Source organism: Malus sylvestris, chromosome 17 (genome assembly GCF_916048215.2).
Source record: "Malus sylvestris chromosome 17, drMalSylv7.2, whole genome shotgun sequence".
Taxonomy (NCBI): Eukaryota; Viridiplantae; Streptophyta; class Magnoliopsida; order Rosales; family Rosaceae; genus Malus; species Malus sylvestris.
The window spans coordinates 10847157-10863795 of NC_062276.1; the positions used below are offsets into that span (position 1 = coordinate 10847157).

At 39.8% G+C, this 16639-nt stretch overlaps 1 protein-coding gene and 1 long non-coding RNA gene across 2 annotated transcripts; both read right to left on the reverse strand.

Annotated features, from left to right (window-relative positions):
* Positions 1-11234: 11234 nt before the first annotated feature.
* LOC126609747 (uncharacterized) lies at positions 11235-12118 on the reverse strand. The gene is made up of 2 exons (XR_007618258.1): positions 11760-12118; positions 11235-11713 (listed from the first exon to the last, which is right to left on the reverse strand). It is a non-coding gene; the product is annotated as an uncharacterized LOC126609747 (long non-coding RNA).
* Positions 12119-12150: 32 nt separating this feature from the next.
* LOC126609722 (7-deoxyloganetin glucosyltransferase-like) lies at positions 12151-14493 on the reverse strand. Its single transcript, XM_050277637.1, has 3 exons — positions 14189-14493; positions 13281-14015; positions 12151-13173 (listed from the first exon to the last, which is right to left on the reverse strand). The coding sequence occupies exons 2-3, from the start codon at positions 13813-13815 to the stop codon at positions 12242-12244; spliced, it is 1467 nt and encodes a 488-aa protein (XP_050133594.1). The 5' UTR covers positions 13816-14015; positions 14189-14493; the 3' UTR covers positions 12151-12241.
* Positions 14494-16639: the final 2146 nt, after the last annotated feature.

Consider the following 16639-nt stretch of genomic DNA (forward strand, 5'->3'; position numbering starts at 1 on the left):
AAAGCTTCACCTAAAAAGCTTCACCCACAAAGCTTCACCTAAAAAGCTTCACCCAACAAGCTTCACCCGAAAAGCTTCACCTCCAAAGCTTCACCCACAAAGCTTCAACACAAAACCTTGCTCCAAATAAACAAATTTTGTTCACAAAACCCAAGATGCCCTTGAACTTGTACAAAAACACTTGGGTAAACATAAACATTTTTTGTTTTACACCCACAAGGGCCCAAAATTTTCCTTCTTATTTATTCACTTATATATGTTCCCAAACATATTATAATAGATCCAACAACAAGCCAAAGTCCCAAATTTCATAATGGACAAAAGTACAAGCAATTCATCAATAATGAAGGTGCTACAAAAATTGGAATCTGCCCCAAAATAGAAATCCAACCCAAGAGACTTTTTCTCTCTCTCCCTCTTCCGCCTCCTTTCATCTATCAAATTTCTGCAACCTCTGCTCTTCTCCAATGGAGCTGAATTTTGGACACCCTATAGTTCTTGAGCATATGAACAACTTTCAAGAAGGAACCATTTCTGTTTGAGCGACGGAAATTAAAGTGTTGAAGCTCCAAACATGATAGTCGGCTTCTTGCAGATTTCGAAGCTGTTGTGATGTTTTGAAGATCTGGAAATATTTAACCGTTAGTTCATCCTGAATTTTTGATATGTTATGAAAGAGTCGATGAGGAACAACTTCAATGAAGAAAGCATACCGATCTGAACAAGAGAAAATGGAGTTTCGAAGCTCACAACAAATCTGACGGGTTGACAGAAAAATAATAACCAGTCATTCATCATACCTGAGTTTCTTGAGTTATACAGCTCCGAGGGATCTCAAATTTGGATATGTTGTAGTTCACAAGCTGAGGAACAACTTCAATGAAGAAAGCATGCTGATCTGAGCAAGAGAAAATAGAGTTTCCAAGCTCACAACAAATCTGACGGGTTGACAGACAAATGATAAACAGTCACTCATCATACCTGGATTTCTGGAGTTGTACTGCTCCGATGGCTCTCCAATTTGGATATGTTGTAGTTAAGGAATTAACGAACAACTTTCATGAAGACAACTTTGTGATTCGACCTACAGATGATGGTGTTATGTTGAAAAACAATTCCGGTTGTTAGGGGAAATGAAAAACAATTCCACCAAAGAAACATCATTATGATGTTTCATCATTATGGTGTTTTCATCATTATGATGTTTCATCATTATGGTGTTTTCATCATTATGATGCTTTCATCATTGTGATGCTTCCATCATTGTGATGCTTCCATTATGATGTTAATGCACCAACGGTTACACCTTCTGCAATTCCACTTATTCGGGCCTAGCAACCTTCATCAACAAAATCTATGAAGAAAAAGTCCGGGGCTACCACTTAGAAAACAAAAGAATGAAGTTTTGGTACTTACGACATGGACTATTAGCAAGACACCTCATTCGTCAACTCCCTCGACTAGAGACTTGGGGGACTCCCACCATATGCTACTACGCCTTGGTACTCAAAAGTTCGTGACTATTAAGGGAACACTACCTCAAACTACATGCTTCACTCACAAAGCTTCAACAATACAGGTTTCAACAAAAGCAAAAATTCAAAGAACTTTATGAAGAAGGCTTTGGTGTATTTAACACAATATGTTGAAATGAAGCAAAGCTTATTTATTAATATTTTCGATAAGCCACAAATATGTACATATACATGAGTCAAAATAAACAAACAAAAGGGAGCCTTCACAAAGGTTGCTTAGGGGAAGTCTCAGCAGTCGGTAGAGCCCCAGAAAGAGAAAGCACCGGAGGGTGGTTATCCGGAGCCTCAGTACTTGACAAAACCCCAGAAGGAGGAGGCATTGGAGGTTCATCATTTGAAGCTTCATTACCAGGTACAGCCCCAGAGGACGAAGGCAATAAATGCCTTTGGAACAAACCCACAAACCGCTGATGATCAAGTAAAACCTTACCATCAGATTCCTTCATCTGGTCAAGCTTCCTCTTCATGTTTGTAGCATAGTCATGGGCGAGCCGGTGCAACTGCTTATTCTCATGCTTGAGCCCTCTAATCTCCTGTTTGAGACTCATCACTTCAGCAGCCAATGATTCAACTTGGCGGGTTCTAGCAAATAGGCGTTGGGCCATATTAGACACAGAACCTGCACACTGAACACTAAGAGCCAGAGAGTCCTTAACAGCCAACTCATCAGACCGTTTGGAAAGTAGTCTGTTATCTTTGGGAGTGAGAAGGTTCCTGGCCACCACTGCAGCGGTCATATCATTCTTCATCACAGAATCCCCAACGGTAAGAGGACCAGTAGGGGATATGAAGGATGGGCGCCATATATTGTCTGGAGAAGGCGTGGCTGTCTCTTCTCCAAGGTTCAAGTCAAAACGACGGTCGGAGGGTCCAGACATTTTCAAATGTGTTGAAGAAGGAAGAGGTCAGACAAATCAAGATCTTAGAAGTGCAAGAAATGAGCTTCTACTGGTAGAGATTCAAGTGTGCTGTGGAACTTAATGCCAGCCTCTATAAAAATCTGCACTCGACGGAGCTTCAGAAATCGAAGAGGCGTTTGCTTTCTCAAAAGCTGGGCTGCTCAGAGACCACGAGGGCCGATCTCAGAAATCGAAGAGGCGAATGCTTTCTCAAAAGCTGGGCTGCTCAGAGACCACGAGGGCCGATCTCAGAAATCGAAGAAGCACCTGCTTTTTCAGCCTCGTCAGCACCTGTCACATGCACACTCAGCTTTGCGGAAATTACGGGCAATCTGTCGAAGATTTCTGGTGAAGTAGAAAGCACGTGAATCTTACTGTTCAATCACCGCTCTCCATATGCACCATCAACTCCTCGGGTACCACATATAACTTTGTCAAAGATCTCTGACAAAGTTTAGGCACGAGAATTTCGAAGTTCCAGCTACCCTACTATTACCCATAAGGGTAAAGGAACAGCACCACTGCTTGACAACTGGAAAGTCCCTATGTGTGTCGACCTCCGTGTTTTGCGGCAAGACAGGTTGGCAAGAACGTCCAACCTTTACTCACATTCGAGAAAAGACTCCCAACATAATTACTTTCTCAAAAACCGGAGTAGCACCGCTTTCCGAATCTCGAGAGTCAGATCCTCGACGGGATTGCTTGTTCGAAAACCGAAGAGGCACAACTCTCAGAACTTCGAGAGCCAGATTTCCTTAGATAAAGCTTGTCTGTAATCTTCACACGTAATATCAGCTTTCCAGATACCACATACCACTTTTTCAAAGTGCTCTGACAAAATTAAAACACGTGAAGCTGGCAGCTCCCACTACATTGCTGTGACCAAGAAGGGTAAAGGAATAGCATTACTACTTGTTATTGGGAAATCCCTATATACATTGACCTCCCTCCTCAACGGACAGGCAAACCTGCAAAAATGCTCAACCCTTTCTCGCATTCGAAAAGGCACCCTCAACATAACCTCTCGAAATACTCAGCTTTATTTCCCCCCGATAATACCTCAGCAAATAAGCCACACCAAGAACAAGAGTATCTCATATCATCAGGGTCGAAAGCAAGAGTATCCCATATCATGCTTTCTCCCTGTCTTTGTCTTTGTCCTTGTCCACACCTGCAGGACAAGGAGAAAGAGAGCAGTCAGTCGGAACCTGAAATCAAACCTCCAATTTGGAACTGACTGCCTGGAGCCTTTGCCTGGTCGCTTACTTAGCATTGCTCTCGAGTACTCATCCTCAACTACTGTCAAGGTCACGAATTCCACCGGCAAATATCTCATGACAGTTGATCAGATATTGGCTCTTTACACTGAAGCTGCCAAGCGTGAATGAGTCACTATGAAGGAATGTTCTGAAGGACCATTTAAATGCAAAGGTTGCACACCACTTCTGCCATGCAAAAGATTGAAGCAGAAGGTTCAACGGTGGGCTGAAACAGATCACTACAGCACGACACCTTTCCATACCACATTCATTATTCCGTCAACAGCAATAGTATCCCATATCATCAAGGTCGAACGTACTCTAGATTTGATGGACTTGTTTTGACCCTCAAATTTTTGAGTCGGCCTTATACTCTGAAGGGCACCAGAAAACCCTCCAGCACAGTTCAAGAATAAGCCTGTGGAAAGTTACTTCTTCAAAAGCAAAAGTATCTCATATCATCTCTTATCCATTTGCTTCTCCTTATCCTGGCAGTTGAATGAGAGACAAGGAGAATGAGAACAATCAACCGGAAGCCGAAGTCAAACCTCTGCTCCTGGGTTGCTTACTTGGAAGTTTGACTGCTTACCTTGTCTGTCACCTCTTTCGGCAGATCTCCTAGCTCGGCGACTTGGGGGACTCCTACTATAGGGTTTGTATCGCACTTGACCAAGCCCGAAACTACAAGTAAGCTTCAAGTGAAATTGATACATTACCTTGTGCGTCAACATCAGCTAAATACACCATTCCCGGATGGAGGAAAGGTACTTCCAGAGAAGGGCAGATGAAGATCAGACCACACTTCGGTACTTAGAAGTTTCGTGATTACTCAAGGGATTGGATCTTGCAAGTCCCCAACCGAGGAGTTTCCCTCACTCGGGAACTTAGGGGAGCACTGTTTGTACCATACTTGACCAATCCCGAAACTACCGAGCACCGGCCAACGCTATACTGTCAAGGACCCAGAAGAGTTCCCCTCCGACCAGGAGGCCAATCACTACTCGACACGTGTCAAGATTAGAAGCCAATCAGAGCGCAGCACGTGTCGACATCAAGAACCAATCACAACATGACACATGTCAATGTGACAAAGCTACAAGTTTTTCTATAAATAGGGGTCATTCCCCCACAATATTGCCTAATGCCATTTTGTGTTAAATCATTCACAAGAACTCACTAAATTGAGAGCTTGATCCTTTGTACTTGTGTAAGCCCTTCACTACTAATAAGAACTCCTCTACTCCGTGGACGTAGCCAATCTGGGTGAACCACGTACATCATGTGTTTGCTTCTCTGTCTCTATTCATTTACGTACTTATCCTCACTAGTGACTGAAGCAACCAAGCAACCAAGCGAAGGTCACAAAACCTGACACTTTCTGTTGTACCAAAGTCCTCGCTGATTTTGTGCATCAACAACCTTGACCCAAGAAAATGGAGGGGGATGCCAAAGAACATTGACTATAGAAAAAGTTTTACAAGAATTAGCTGAGATTCCAAGTGAGGCTAAAATTTGCTTATCCAAAATACCACGTACATGACCAGGAGTGAAAACTCCAAACTGCTTAATCTAGGCCAAAATGGAACGACAAAGGTGTGAAAATGAAGGAGATGTACTTTCAAACTTCACTTTATTACGCATCTTCAAAATAGCCATTAGTAAGAAAACTCCTAATGTTAGCCAAACATTGCGAATATGTAAAGAAAAACGTTTTGACACAAAAGCAAGCTATAAATTCGAGAGGGACTCGTAAGCGGAAGAATAGTTTCAAATTGAGTCTCAAGCCAACACCAAGCACGTTATGCAAATTCACAACTAAAAAAAATAAGTGCTCAATAGATTCAAAATTCTTGTATATATAGTTGGCATATTGGAACTAGAGGAATACCCCGTTGCTAAAGTTGATCCTCAGTTGGGAGGTTTTTGAAAAGAATCCTCCAAACAAAGTATATGGTATACAGTTTCTCAATGCTTTCCAACTAGAAATTATAGTTCTCTCTACTGCCAACTGAAAAAATATAAGTTAATAACACAAATAGAATCGAAACTTGCAAGAGTTCGTGGTTGAAATAGTTGGGAGATAGAGAGAAAGATATCAATTTGTGATGTTGGTGGAATGGAAAGAGACATCAATTCATGACTTTAAACAAATGGGCAATTCATGTGTAGGTTAACCTACAGCAATTCGTGCTAAAAGTCCCATAAATTAATTAATTTTCAAATCTAATTGGGTCTATGTTTATGAATAAAATTACCACATAAAGGGAAATAGAATGAGGAAAACAAAGTGAACCAAGTAAGAAAAATATGAATTGGAGTGCAAAGCTGAAAAAGAGATAAAAGAGGAAAGGGGAAATTAGCTTTAGGGTTTGGAGAATGAAGGAAATAAGACCCTTATTTTTTGTGTCCACCCATACCATATAGGATACATTCATCCATAAATGCAGAGAAGGGTGACCCAACAGATCCCCCCAAGGAGCATGTCTAACTACCTGCATCCACAAGACACCGAATTAGCCTAGAGATGGGTGAGGACGATAGACCCACTCACGATCTACTAAAAGGCAAGTGGCTTTCCTCCCGCTACAAAAAAATAGATCTCTGCCCGACCACCAGAAATGATTTTATCTCTGTATGCCTGGAAGAAGAACAACATGTTGTAGAAGGAGATAACAGGTGGCTTGACGCACGCTCAGTTATTGGGTTAATGCCTAGATGAATTGAAGTGCAAAGCACCACTACCGTCGTTGACTAGCAATATTGGGTTTGGAATTGTTTCAGAACGCTCAAGAGTGCAGAGAGAACGTGTTCGAACGAGAAAGACAGTGACTAAATGAGTTAGCTGGGAGCCTGAGATTGCTTTGTGTTTTTCTCCCATTTTCCACGCCAATCGACATTGTATTGCCCTTATAACACTAGAAAAATTTTGGGTTCCAAAACTTAGGCTGTCTGCTACAAACAGTTTTCTCGCTGGACACTAATGTGACTCAAATAAAGAAAATTCTCGTTGTAAGTGTGAATAAAAGGCGCCCTATTTGAAACTTTTGGAATATTATAGCGGGAGTGCTACATCGAGAACCCATTTTTCTTGCTAAACATTTTATTTCAACGAGAAAAACAATAATTCCCTCGCTAATATTTTGTGAGAAGGGAATATAATTCCCACTAAACCTAGAGAAAGAAGAACAATTTTTCCTCACTAGCATTATGTACAACAACAAAACAATTTTCTTGTCGAAATTTTTTTTTCCTCGCTGTTTTTTAGAGATGTATAGAGACTAAATGCAAGAACTCAAAATTTTCCTCACTAAAAGCAACTCTACAACATGGAAGATAATTTTCTAGCTAAAACGCTTCTCACTAAAGGACCGATAGGACACCAAATATAGTGGAAGCCCAACTCTTAAGTGAGAGGTCTTAGGTTCAATTTTGTGAATAGTAAATTTGATACCAATTTATGTCTCTCACCCTTATCGTAAATATAGAGTTATATCATTACTGGTCTCTACGTATGTCTAAATATCAAATTAACTATTATTTACCATTTTCATTTTTCCCTAATTTTTGTTTTGACAAACAATAGGATAATGTCCATTAAACTACAATATGTTTCCTACTTATTAACAAAACACGTACTCTTTGTCAGCTAAAAATTAGTGAAAAGACCAAATTAACCTTGTCAACAAAACTAAAAAATAGCCAAAATAAAACTTTTGGGTACTATAATAAATTAAACACAAAATTAGACAAAATTGTCACGCCCTGATCCCGACATACGTCTAGGATCGACACGTGACATCACCAAGTATCAGTATATCTAACATACCCCGCGTTCGAAATATGTACAAAGCACAGCTCAAGATTCGAATTGTGTAGAAATTTTCGTTTACTTTATAGTTGCATCTAACTTCCTCGTTAGACTGCCTACGTACCCTAAATAGGGATCAAGCCATTTGTAGTTCACCATTCACTATAATTGAACATTCATCACATAAACCACTATGTCCCAACATAATACCACGATTCAGGCATGCAACATTTCAAGGAACATTCGACGAAGCACAATAACATTTAATAATCATTATGTCCCAACATAATACCACGATTCAAACACACACACACATGTTTTCCAACACCATTCAATAATCACAGCAATCAATAACACATACAATACATCGAAATGCAGGGCTAGAGCAACACAGTTTGGCCGAAGTCTACATCTCTGAAGTTGAAGTTTGGCTGAAGTCTACATCTCTGAAGCTGAAATTGAATCCAAGTAACCAACAAGTCAAATAATGTGATATTGGACCACTCAACAAAATTCATCAACATCGGGTTTCGGACCACTTAACGGAACCAAAACACCAAGTGGGATTCCTGACCACTCAACGGAATCTGAGTGGATACGATTCTGGACCACTCAACGAAATCGCAGAGTAAAAGGGATTCCAGACCTCTCAACGAAATCCGAGTGGATACGATTCCTAACCACTCAATGGAATCGCAGAGTACAATGCATAATGAACCACTCAATGAAACTTAAAATGGAAACAATTCCGGACCACTCAACAGAATCCAAACCAAGATACGATTCCGGACCACTCAACGGAATTGCGGAGAGAATGGATTTCGGACCTTTCAACGGAATCCGAACCAGGATACGATTCTAGACCACTCAACGGAATCACGGAGTAGAATGGATTTTGGACCTCTCAACGAAATCCGAGTGGATACAATTCCGGACCACTCAACGAAATCATAGAGCACGAGGGATCCCATACCTCTCAACGGAATCTAGACGGAGCAGGGAACCAGACCACTCAACGAAACCCCAGCAAAACCCAGTTCCAGACCTCTCAATGGAACCGAGCGGAAGTCCAAGAATCATAACAACAACTCGAAGAAACAAGACATGAATCAAGTTACTCAATTCATGAAGGCTCAACGAAATGAAACAAGCACAAGTACTAAATTGAGAATGGGCCCACAAAGTGAGAAATGAAATAATATCGAAGCAACAAATCCCCATCACAATGGGTTAACGGTTCATCATTAGCCCTCAATTTCACAAGCAATTCAATATGCATTTCAAATCACATGTCACAAACAGTTCCACTACACAAGTCAAATAACATTTCGTAATAATAGATCGATGGTTGATTATTATAATCACATTTTCAATAAAAAACACATTTATAAAACCAAGTCATATCCACAAAGGATACCAAATACGAAAACAGGGTAATAACTTACCACATACATTAAAGTCACTCACATTTCACCACATCATACCAATCACTATGTTTTCAACATGATAGCTCAATCCATAGCTTGTAACATATCAAAGAATCACAAAGCACAATATTATTCTCAAGCCATAATAATCAACTAATCTAATCATAATAATAAAAATCATATCCAACATCATTCCACAATCTTGTCCTTTAATCAATTCCGCGAATCAAAGATGCACAATATTTACATTTAACTACATTAATCAATCAATGAGATAACATATCATTTCACAAATTTAATTAAAGAACTCTACATAATTCCTTACTAGGATTATGATTAATAACATGGAAAATCTAATTTATATTCACAAGATCTATTGTGGGTAATTCCCATTCACTCGAATCTAGGGTTCGAGACTAACCTTACGAAAATGAGTAAGAGTAAGGATTCCAGACCACTTAACAGAATCCAACTAAAATATGACACCTACTGAATGTACCAAGTATAACTAATCCTCATCACCCATATAATGCGTATGGTCCCCTATTCGCGGATATACCGAGCAGGACCATCCATGTACCACTGCTACATGGTGTAGTAAATCCATCACACAACCTACCACTACCTCAACCCCTATAAATTACAACGTAGGTCTCTGCACTATCAACTTCTCATGGCCACCAACTAACATATCATGCAAGCATATAAATTCTACATAATACTTCTAATATGATTCTAGGATCACATGGTCATAACCTTTATCATACATATCATTCATATTATCAAGAAAATAAATAAACACACACACACACACACACACACACACATACACACACAAATATATATATATATATATATATATATATATATCACAATATGACGTCCCATACACGTAAACTGAGGTATATATTATATGGGATAACTCACTAACCAATATAGGCCCACTAAGCCCTACAAAGTCTCTAGTAATACTGATTTTAATATTTAAGATTAATTCGTAACATATTGACCAAAAGTCAAATCTCTGTCAACTGTGGGATCCACAACCCTATACAAGTCAATCTGGACCATCCTCCCATGGATTTCCGATCCGTAACTACTCAAGGGTCTCATTTATCTTCTAAAATAATATTCTAAAATTTTGAAACGATCTAACGGTCAGATCTTCGCCAATTGCTAGAATTAGGTTGATATCAACGTTTGGTATTACAAACTTGGAAATTCAATTCGGGAGGAAAAGTATGTTGGATTCCTGATTCATAAGTTTCATGGTCATCAAATATTATGTACTATATCTTATTAAAGTTTGGTGACTATCCAACGGTCGGATTGTTGTCAATTACAAAAATCGTACAGTGGTACAATTATCCGAAGAATCGAATAATCGAACCACCGTATCGAATTTCAACGAACGGTCCTTAGATATGGGCTCAGGACATCAAGAACGTTTTACAGTCCAAAATCCATAAATTTTGACTATTCCCCACGCGTCGCCACACGCGCAACCGCGTGTGGTAGTTTCCGGTTTCTGCCATACGAGTCGTCGCCTACGGTGGTCCAACAACGTCAAGTTTGGTAGGGATTTACTCCTGGGATGATGGGCTAGAAGTGCCAAGTGGTGGAATCGGCCATCGCTTTGCCGATTCCCCAGAAAAATGAAAAGGGTGGCCGGAACACTATTGGTTTTCATCGGTTTTTATGGCCTCACACTGCCACATACGGTGGTTAATCAAGATGGTTCTTGTGGTGGTGGCATCGAAAAATACCGCCGGGGTTGACCGGAATTGTCGTCAGAAGTTCATGGGTCGCAAGGGTCAATTGGGTGGGTTTTCTGGGTTAGTTTTTGGTTTTGGGTACAGATTCCCGAAATGGAAACTTTACCCATTTCTGGTTTCCACAAATAATCCTTGCTAACTATAGTATGGCCACATGTCTATAAGGTTTCACTACTTTCGAGGCTTGTAACTTCTCTATTCTAACTCGGAATTTAGATTCATTTGCGCCTACGCGCTCTTGAGATCGGGCTCTACCCAACGAACTCAAGAGTTGATCGAAAAGGTCGAGTAAAATTCGAATGGCAGAAATACCCTTCACTTCACTTTTCTCAAAATTAGAGAATTAACGAACTAATTTCTATTAACTCTCCGTAATACGTCAAAAATAAAAGAAAATACTAATTTTGGAGATGGGATATCACAAAAATAACTAAAGAAAATGCTTGAAGATGGTTATATCAGACGGGGTTTGCTGAAGTCTTTTGTTTGCGTACAGTCAATACATCCTAAATGTATAATGCTTTATTGATGTGGTATGAAATTCATTGTTATTGATAAAAAAATAAAAGAAGGAAAATGCCCCTGCTCTTCTCTCCGATTTCCTCTCAGGCTTCTCCTCCTACATTAACACCGTTAGAGCAAGTCCACCCCTAAGGACTTTGTGCCAGCACCCAGCGCATTTATCCACTCAATTAAACAGTAATAGACCCCAGTAAACAGTAATAGGCCAAAGCATCTCCACCCCTAAAAATACGCTGGCACCCAGTCTATCTAATATTATATTATTTTATTCATATCAATTAATATTTTATCATTTATTTTATTTTTTATTTTTTCTTCTTTCTTCCTTTCCCTCTCCGATCCTTTCTTTCTCTCTCTCTCTCTCTCTCTCTCTCTCCCTCCCTCTCTCTCTCTTTTCCAGCTCACTCCCGTGAGCTCACCTTCTCCTTCCTCTTCAAAACCTTCCATTTCTGCACGCCATCCACCCTTGCATCTCCGACGCCATCCCCCTGCATCTCCGACGCCGTCCACCCCTGCATCTCCGACGCCGTCCACCCCTGCATCTCCGACGCCGTCGACGCCGTCCTCCTGCATCTCCACACCTCCGACGCCGTCGCTTCGTCCTCCCGTCGTTCTCCCTCCGTGGTTCCTTCCCTCGCGACATCCTCTCCCGCCTCGACCAGCTCCGCTCCTCAGCCTCCACAACAACTCCCTCTCTGACGTCATATGCCCTCCGACGTCACACTGACGTCAGATAGGCCGGTCCCAAGGTCTGTCGATTTTAGGCCGGCCTGTGGACTGGCTTGGGCTGGGTGCCAGTCGATTTCACAGGCTGGAGTGAATTGACAGGGTGCCAGCCTGGTTTTTTGACTGGGTGCTGGGCTCTCTTCTTCCCGGTGGAATTGCTCTTACAAACCTCCTAAGGTCCGTAACTTCAAACACACTCTAAAAGAAGTCAATCTAAAATATCCAGCAAACCAAACCAAAACATCAACAACAACAAAGTTAAGGCCAATAAACGTTGCAAAGGACAACACCTAGCCTTTCCTTAATAGCACTCGATTCACCAAATTGTCTAAGTTGGTCCATGAAGAACCATGTGGATCAGTTGCCTTTTCTGCTAGTTTCTTCCACTCCTCGGCCTTATTTTTCATTTTCTTACCCTTCTCTCCCACAATCATCTCTTTGACAATCTTCTCGACATCGTCTCTCTTGGCATCCTTACTGATTTCCATGCCAATACCCCATTCATTACAAGTATAGAGACAATTTGTTCGTTGGTCGGCAAATAAGGGACAACAGAGCATAGGCACTCCAGCAGACAGACTCTCAATGGTTGAATTCCAACCACTGTGTGTTAAAAACCCTCCAACTGATGGATGGTTAAGGACTTGCTCTTGTGGGCACCAACCTGTTATTAGACCTCTTTCCTTAGTTTCAGCCGCAAACTCGGGTGGAAAAATCGCAGATTCACCAACTACCAAATTAGGTCTAATTACCCAAAAGAATGGAAGCTTGCTATTTGCAAGTCCCCAACCAAACTCAATAAGTTGTTGAGGCGTGACAACCGCTAAACTGCCAAAATTCACATAAACAACAGAATTTGGCGCCTTGGCATTTAACCACTCGAGGCCCTCCGTTTCTTCTTTCCACAGACTGTAACCTATAGGCTCCAAAGGGTCTTCTGGTACCTGATTGAGAAGCAACTGGAGAGGGCCAACGGCATAAACATGTGGAATCATAGATGACAAAGCATCCAAAACATCTGGCTCCAATGCATCAAAAGTATGAACAACAACCGCTGAAGCTTTATGAACTTCAAAAGCTGCTTCCAAGATGAAGTTAAACCTGATGTCATCGGGATTAGTAGTTTGAAAGGAGGCTGGAAGATCCCTTAAACGGATAGCTTTTACTCCTGGAATCCAATCTAAGACCATATCCAGAAAACCATTTGTGAAATAACTCTCATCTGCAATGCAACACTTAATAGGTCAACAAAAATTTCATAATTTGTTTAGGCACAACCAATTCATCATAAAATCAAACAGTTGCTTCATTAGCATTTATGTATATGACCTTTGAGTGGTGCAAGTCCCTTTTCCACCAAAGTGGGGTATTGCTTACAGCCCATGAATCCGACCGCAGCCACAGTGAAGAACACTGCGATAGGGAGTCCAAGTTCTTCAGCAGCTGTGATGGCAAAAGGCATGAAACCATCTGAAACAATGGAAGTTACTGGAGGAATAACAAAACTGTTAATGGAACTGGCCGTGTCATTGAGTTTTAATAGGAGGTTACGGAATGGAGACAAGAAATTTTTTCTTATGGAATCACATAGCAAGGGGAGGTTTCGGGTTGTTGCATCAGCCTCTGAATCTGGAAGGCCATCCGGAATTGTTTCAAACTGAAAATTGGGGAAGTGATCAAGGGAGTTTGGTCCTAAAGATTTAAGAAAGCGTCGTTGGTTAAACTCCGTATTGACAAAAGTTACATGGAAACCTCTGTAGTGTAGGAGCTTTGCTAACTTGAGCATAGCCTTTATATGGCTTTGAAATGGAAGGGGAATGCATACAGCATGAGGCTTATTACAGAGTACAATATTGGAACTCATATCTTAGATTGTGTGGTTTGATTGTGTGGTTTATAGGTCTACCAACATTTTTGTGCAAGTTTGGCCGCCATCTGACAATGAGTTGTAGAAAGAGACTAGGTTATTTACAGTGGCAAAGCCAAGAGTTGCCGGGGAGAGGCCCGACGAACAAATTAGTCAACCTTGTTTCGACATATTGCTGCCTTCAGTAACTGAGAAGACTGCATGAGTAAACAGAGATGATACAAATCCCAAACTTCATTAGTAGTTTTATCACTTAGCACTAAAACAACATTATAAATTTGTAAATTAAGTTGTATGAACTACACTGCGTATTGTAGGTAAAATTGGAATGGAATTTTGTAGATATAAGAGAAACAAGAATAGAATGTACCTGCAGAGTTGCTAATGCAAACGGAAAAGCCCTCAAGTATCTTGCTACGTTGATTCCAATTGGAAACAACAATCCCCAACTCATAGCATTCAAAATTCATGATATTACGAAACACACAGCCACCGTGATGAATGGTTCACCGCTCACCATATCATATTAACTCATGACATAAACAATTAGTTTCGCAATTTGCAACTCAACACATATTCTACTTGATCCTGGTCCCTTATCCCGCTGCCAGGCAAAGACAAGGGAGGTCAGACAGACCACCTGCACCTTTTATTTTCTGGTGAACAGGACCATACCACCTCTTTTTGGTGAATTTCAGTTTCAATCATATAGTAACTTGTACTATTCACTACATATTTATTTGTCATTTTTTATTAAAAAAAAAAAAACTTTTCGTTAACTTTCCTATGTTTTTTAACCGTTATATCTTTATTTTAAACTATAAAAATCAGAATTTAATAGTAAGAGTATCAAGTAATGTGAGCAGGAGCGGATCTATTTAAGGACCCAGGTTGTCACTGGACCCTCCAAAAGCTTGAAGAAGTGCCTATAAGGACCTCGAAGACCACCTGACGGGCAGCATGTCAGATGATGGAAGGGAGCGGTGGCGTGCAAGCTGGTTGATATGATTTTTACCACCTGCAAAAATAGGATAAAAACATTTAAAATACTTAAAAGAGTACAAGGTAGTTGTAGAAAGAATACACATACAAGGCCGTTCTCCCCATGGATTATTTAAAACAATTTATGTAAAAGTCAAATCTTAATTAACTATTTGAAATTGAAACAAAGTTTGGAAAAGATTGATTTGAATTTTGTTTTTTTTAACAAATGATATTATCTATACTAAGGGGATGAGTGTGTGGCTAAGCCTTACAATGGGCTTACAATAATGTGGTTCAAATTTGCCTTTGGCGAGAATAGTTTGAAAAGGATTTATTTGGAATTTAAAATAATAAAAACAATTTTAATGAAAACAATTAGAAAAAGGGGCGTGATATCCACACATCTCTTTTTACTTCTCACACACAATTTCAATTTTCGACCGTCGTATTAGATGAATTGAAGAAGATCAAAAGACATAAATTAACAAGGAGTGTGCGAGAAGTAAAAAGGTGTGTGGATAGCACACCCCTTAAAAAAATCAGCAAGAAAACAAAATTAAAGTAAATCAATTCGACAATGATCCTTCCACAAGTTCACCTACGAAAATCTTGTTACAACTTCTCCTTCCTCTAAATGATAAGGTTCAGTGGACTTTTCGTGACGTCGCGGAAAGGAAACAGTTCATAGATCATCAAATTGTAAAGCTCTAGGTTACACTGTCACCTTAACAATCTTATGTAATTTTATCAATCGCTTATGAATTACACATGCAACTTTGAAGGTTAGGTTTTCCTTATGCATATTCTACTTGTAGCATTTAAGTTGAAGGTTAGGTTTTTCTTATGCATACTATACTTGTAGCATTCAAGCTAGAGCGTATATCAAACATACAATCATTCTGCGGCATTTTGATCAAATTTAAACATGCATGATTCATTACGCTTTGTGAAAACTCTTTGAAAAACCATGTAACTCTTAAGATGTAGCACTCTCCTTTGTGAACTTATAATTATCAACCATAAGAAGCATTCCTCAATTTCAGGGTGACATTCTAATAGAAATTGCATCCGTTTATTTATCAAACATCCTAATGGTAGCTAAACTTTAAGACCATTAGACTGTTTAAGCATATTGATCAATAATTCAAAATATGCATGCTTAATATCATACGTAATTAAATAAAAATTATATATTCATGTTAAAGTTCATGGCCGTATCCTAACAAAAGAAAATTAGTTACACTTAATCATAATTAAAAAGTAAAATATTATTAAGAAAAAAAGAATTGAAACCATCTTAAATGAATAATACAAAGTAATAAACCAAGAAACAGAAGTGTATGAGTAAGTTACACATCACTAGCTTAGTTGCATACGAAACACAGACACCTTGATGCATGTTTCACCATCTCATCACATCATATTAATTCATGACAGAAACAGTTAGTCTCGCAATTTGTAACTCAGCACGTATACTACTTGGTCCTATTCCCTTAGCCAGCTGCCACGCAAAATAAGGGAGATTAGACAGACCACCCACAACTTTTATTTTCTGGTGAAAAGGAGGGAGGAGGATTTTCTCCCCTCTTAATCTTTATTCCCTTCATTTCCCTTTTATTTGAACGGTTACTGTTTAGCCACGTTACCATTTTATATATTTTTTTTTATAGAGATAATAAAACAAAAAGTAATATGTGAGAGAAGAGGAAAGAAATAGATGAGAATAGGTGGGGGAGAGAATCCTCCTCCAAAAAGAGGGACCACACCACCTCTTTTTCGTGAGTAGGAGGACCACCACTCTTTTCAGTTCAATATGTTTGACCCAATTTTGTATGCA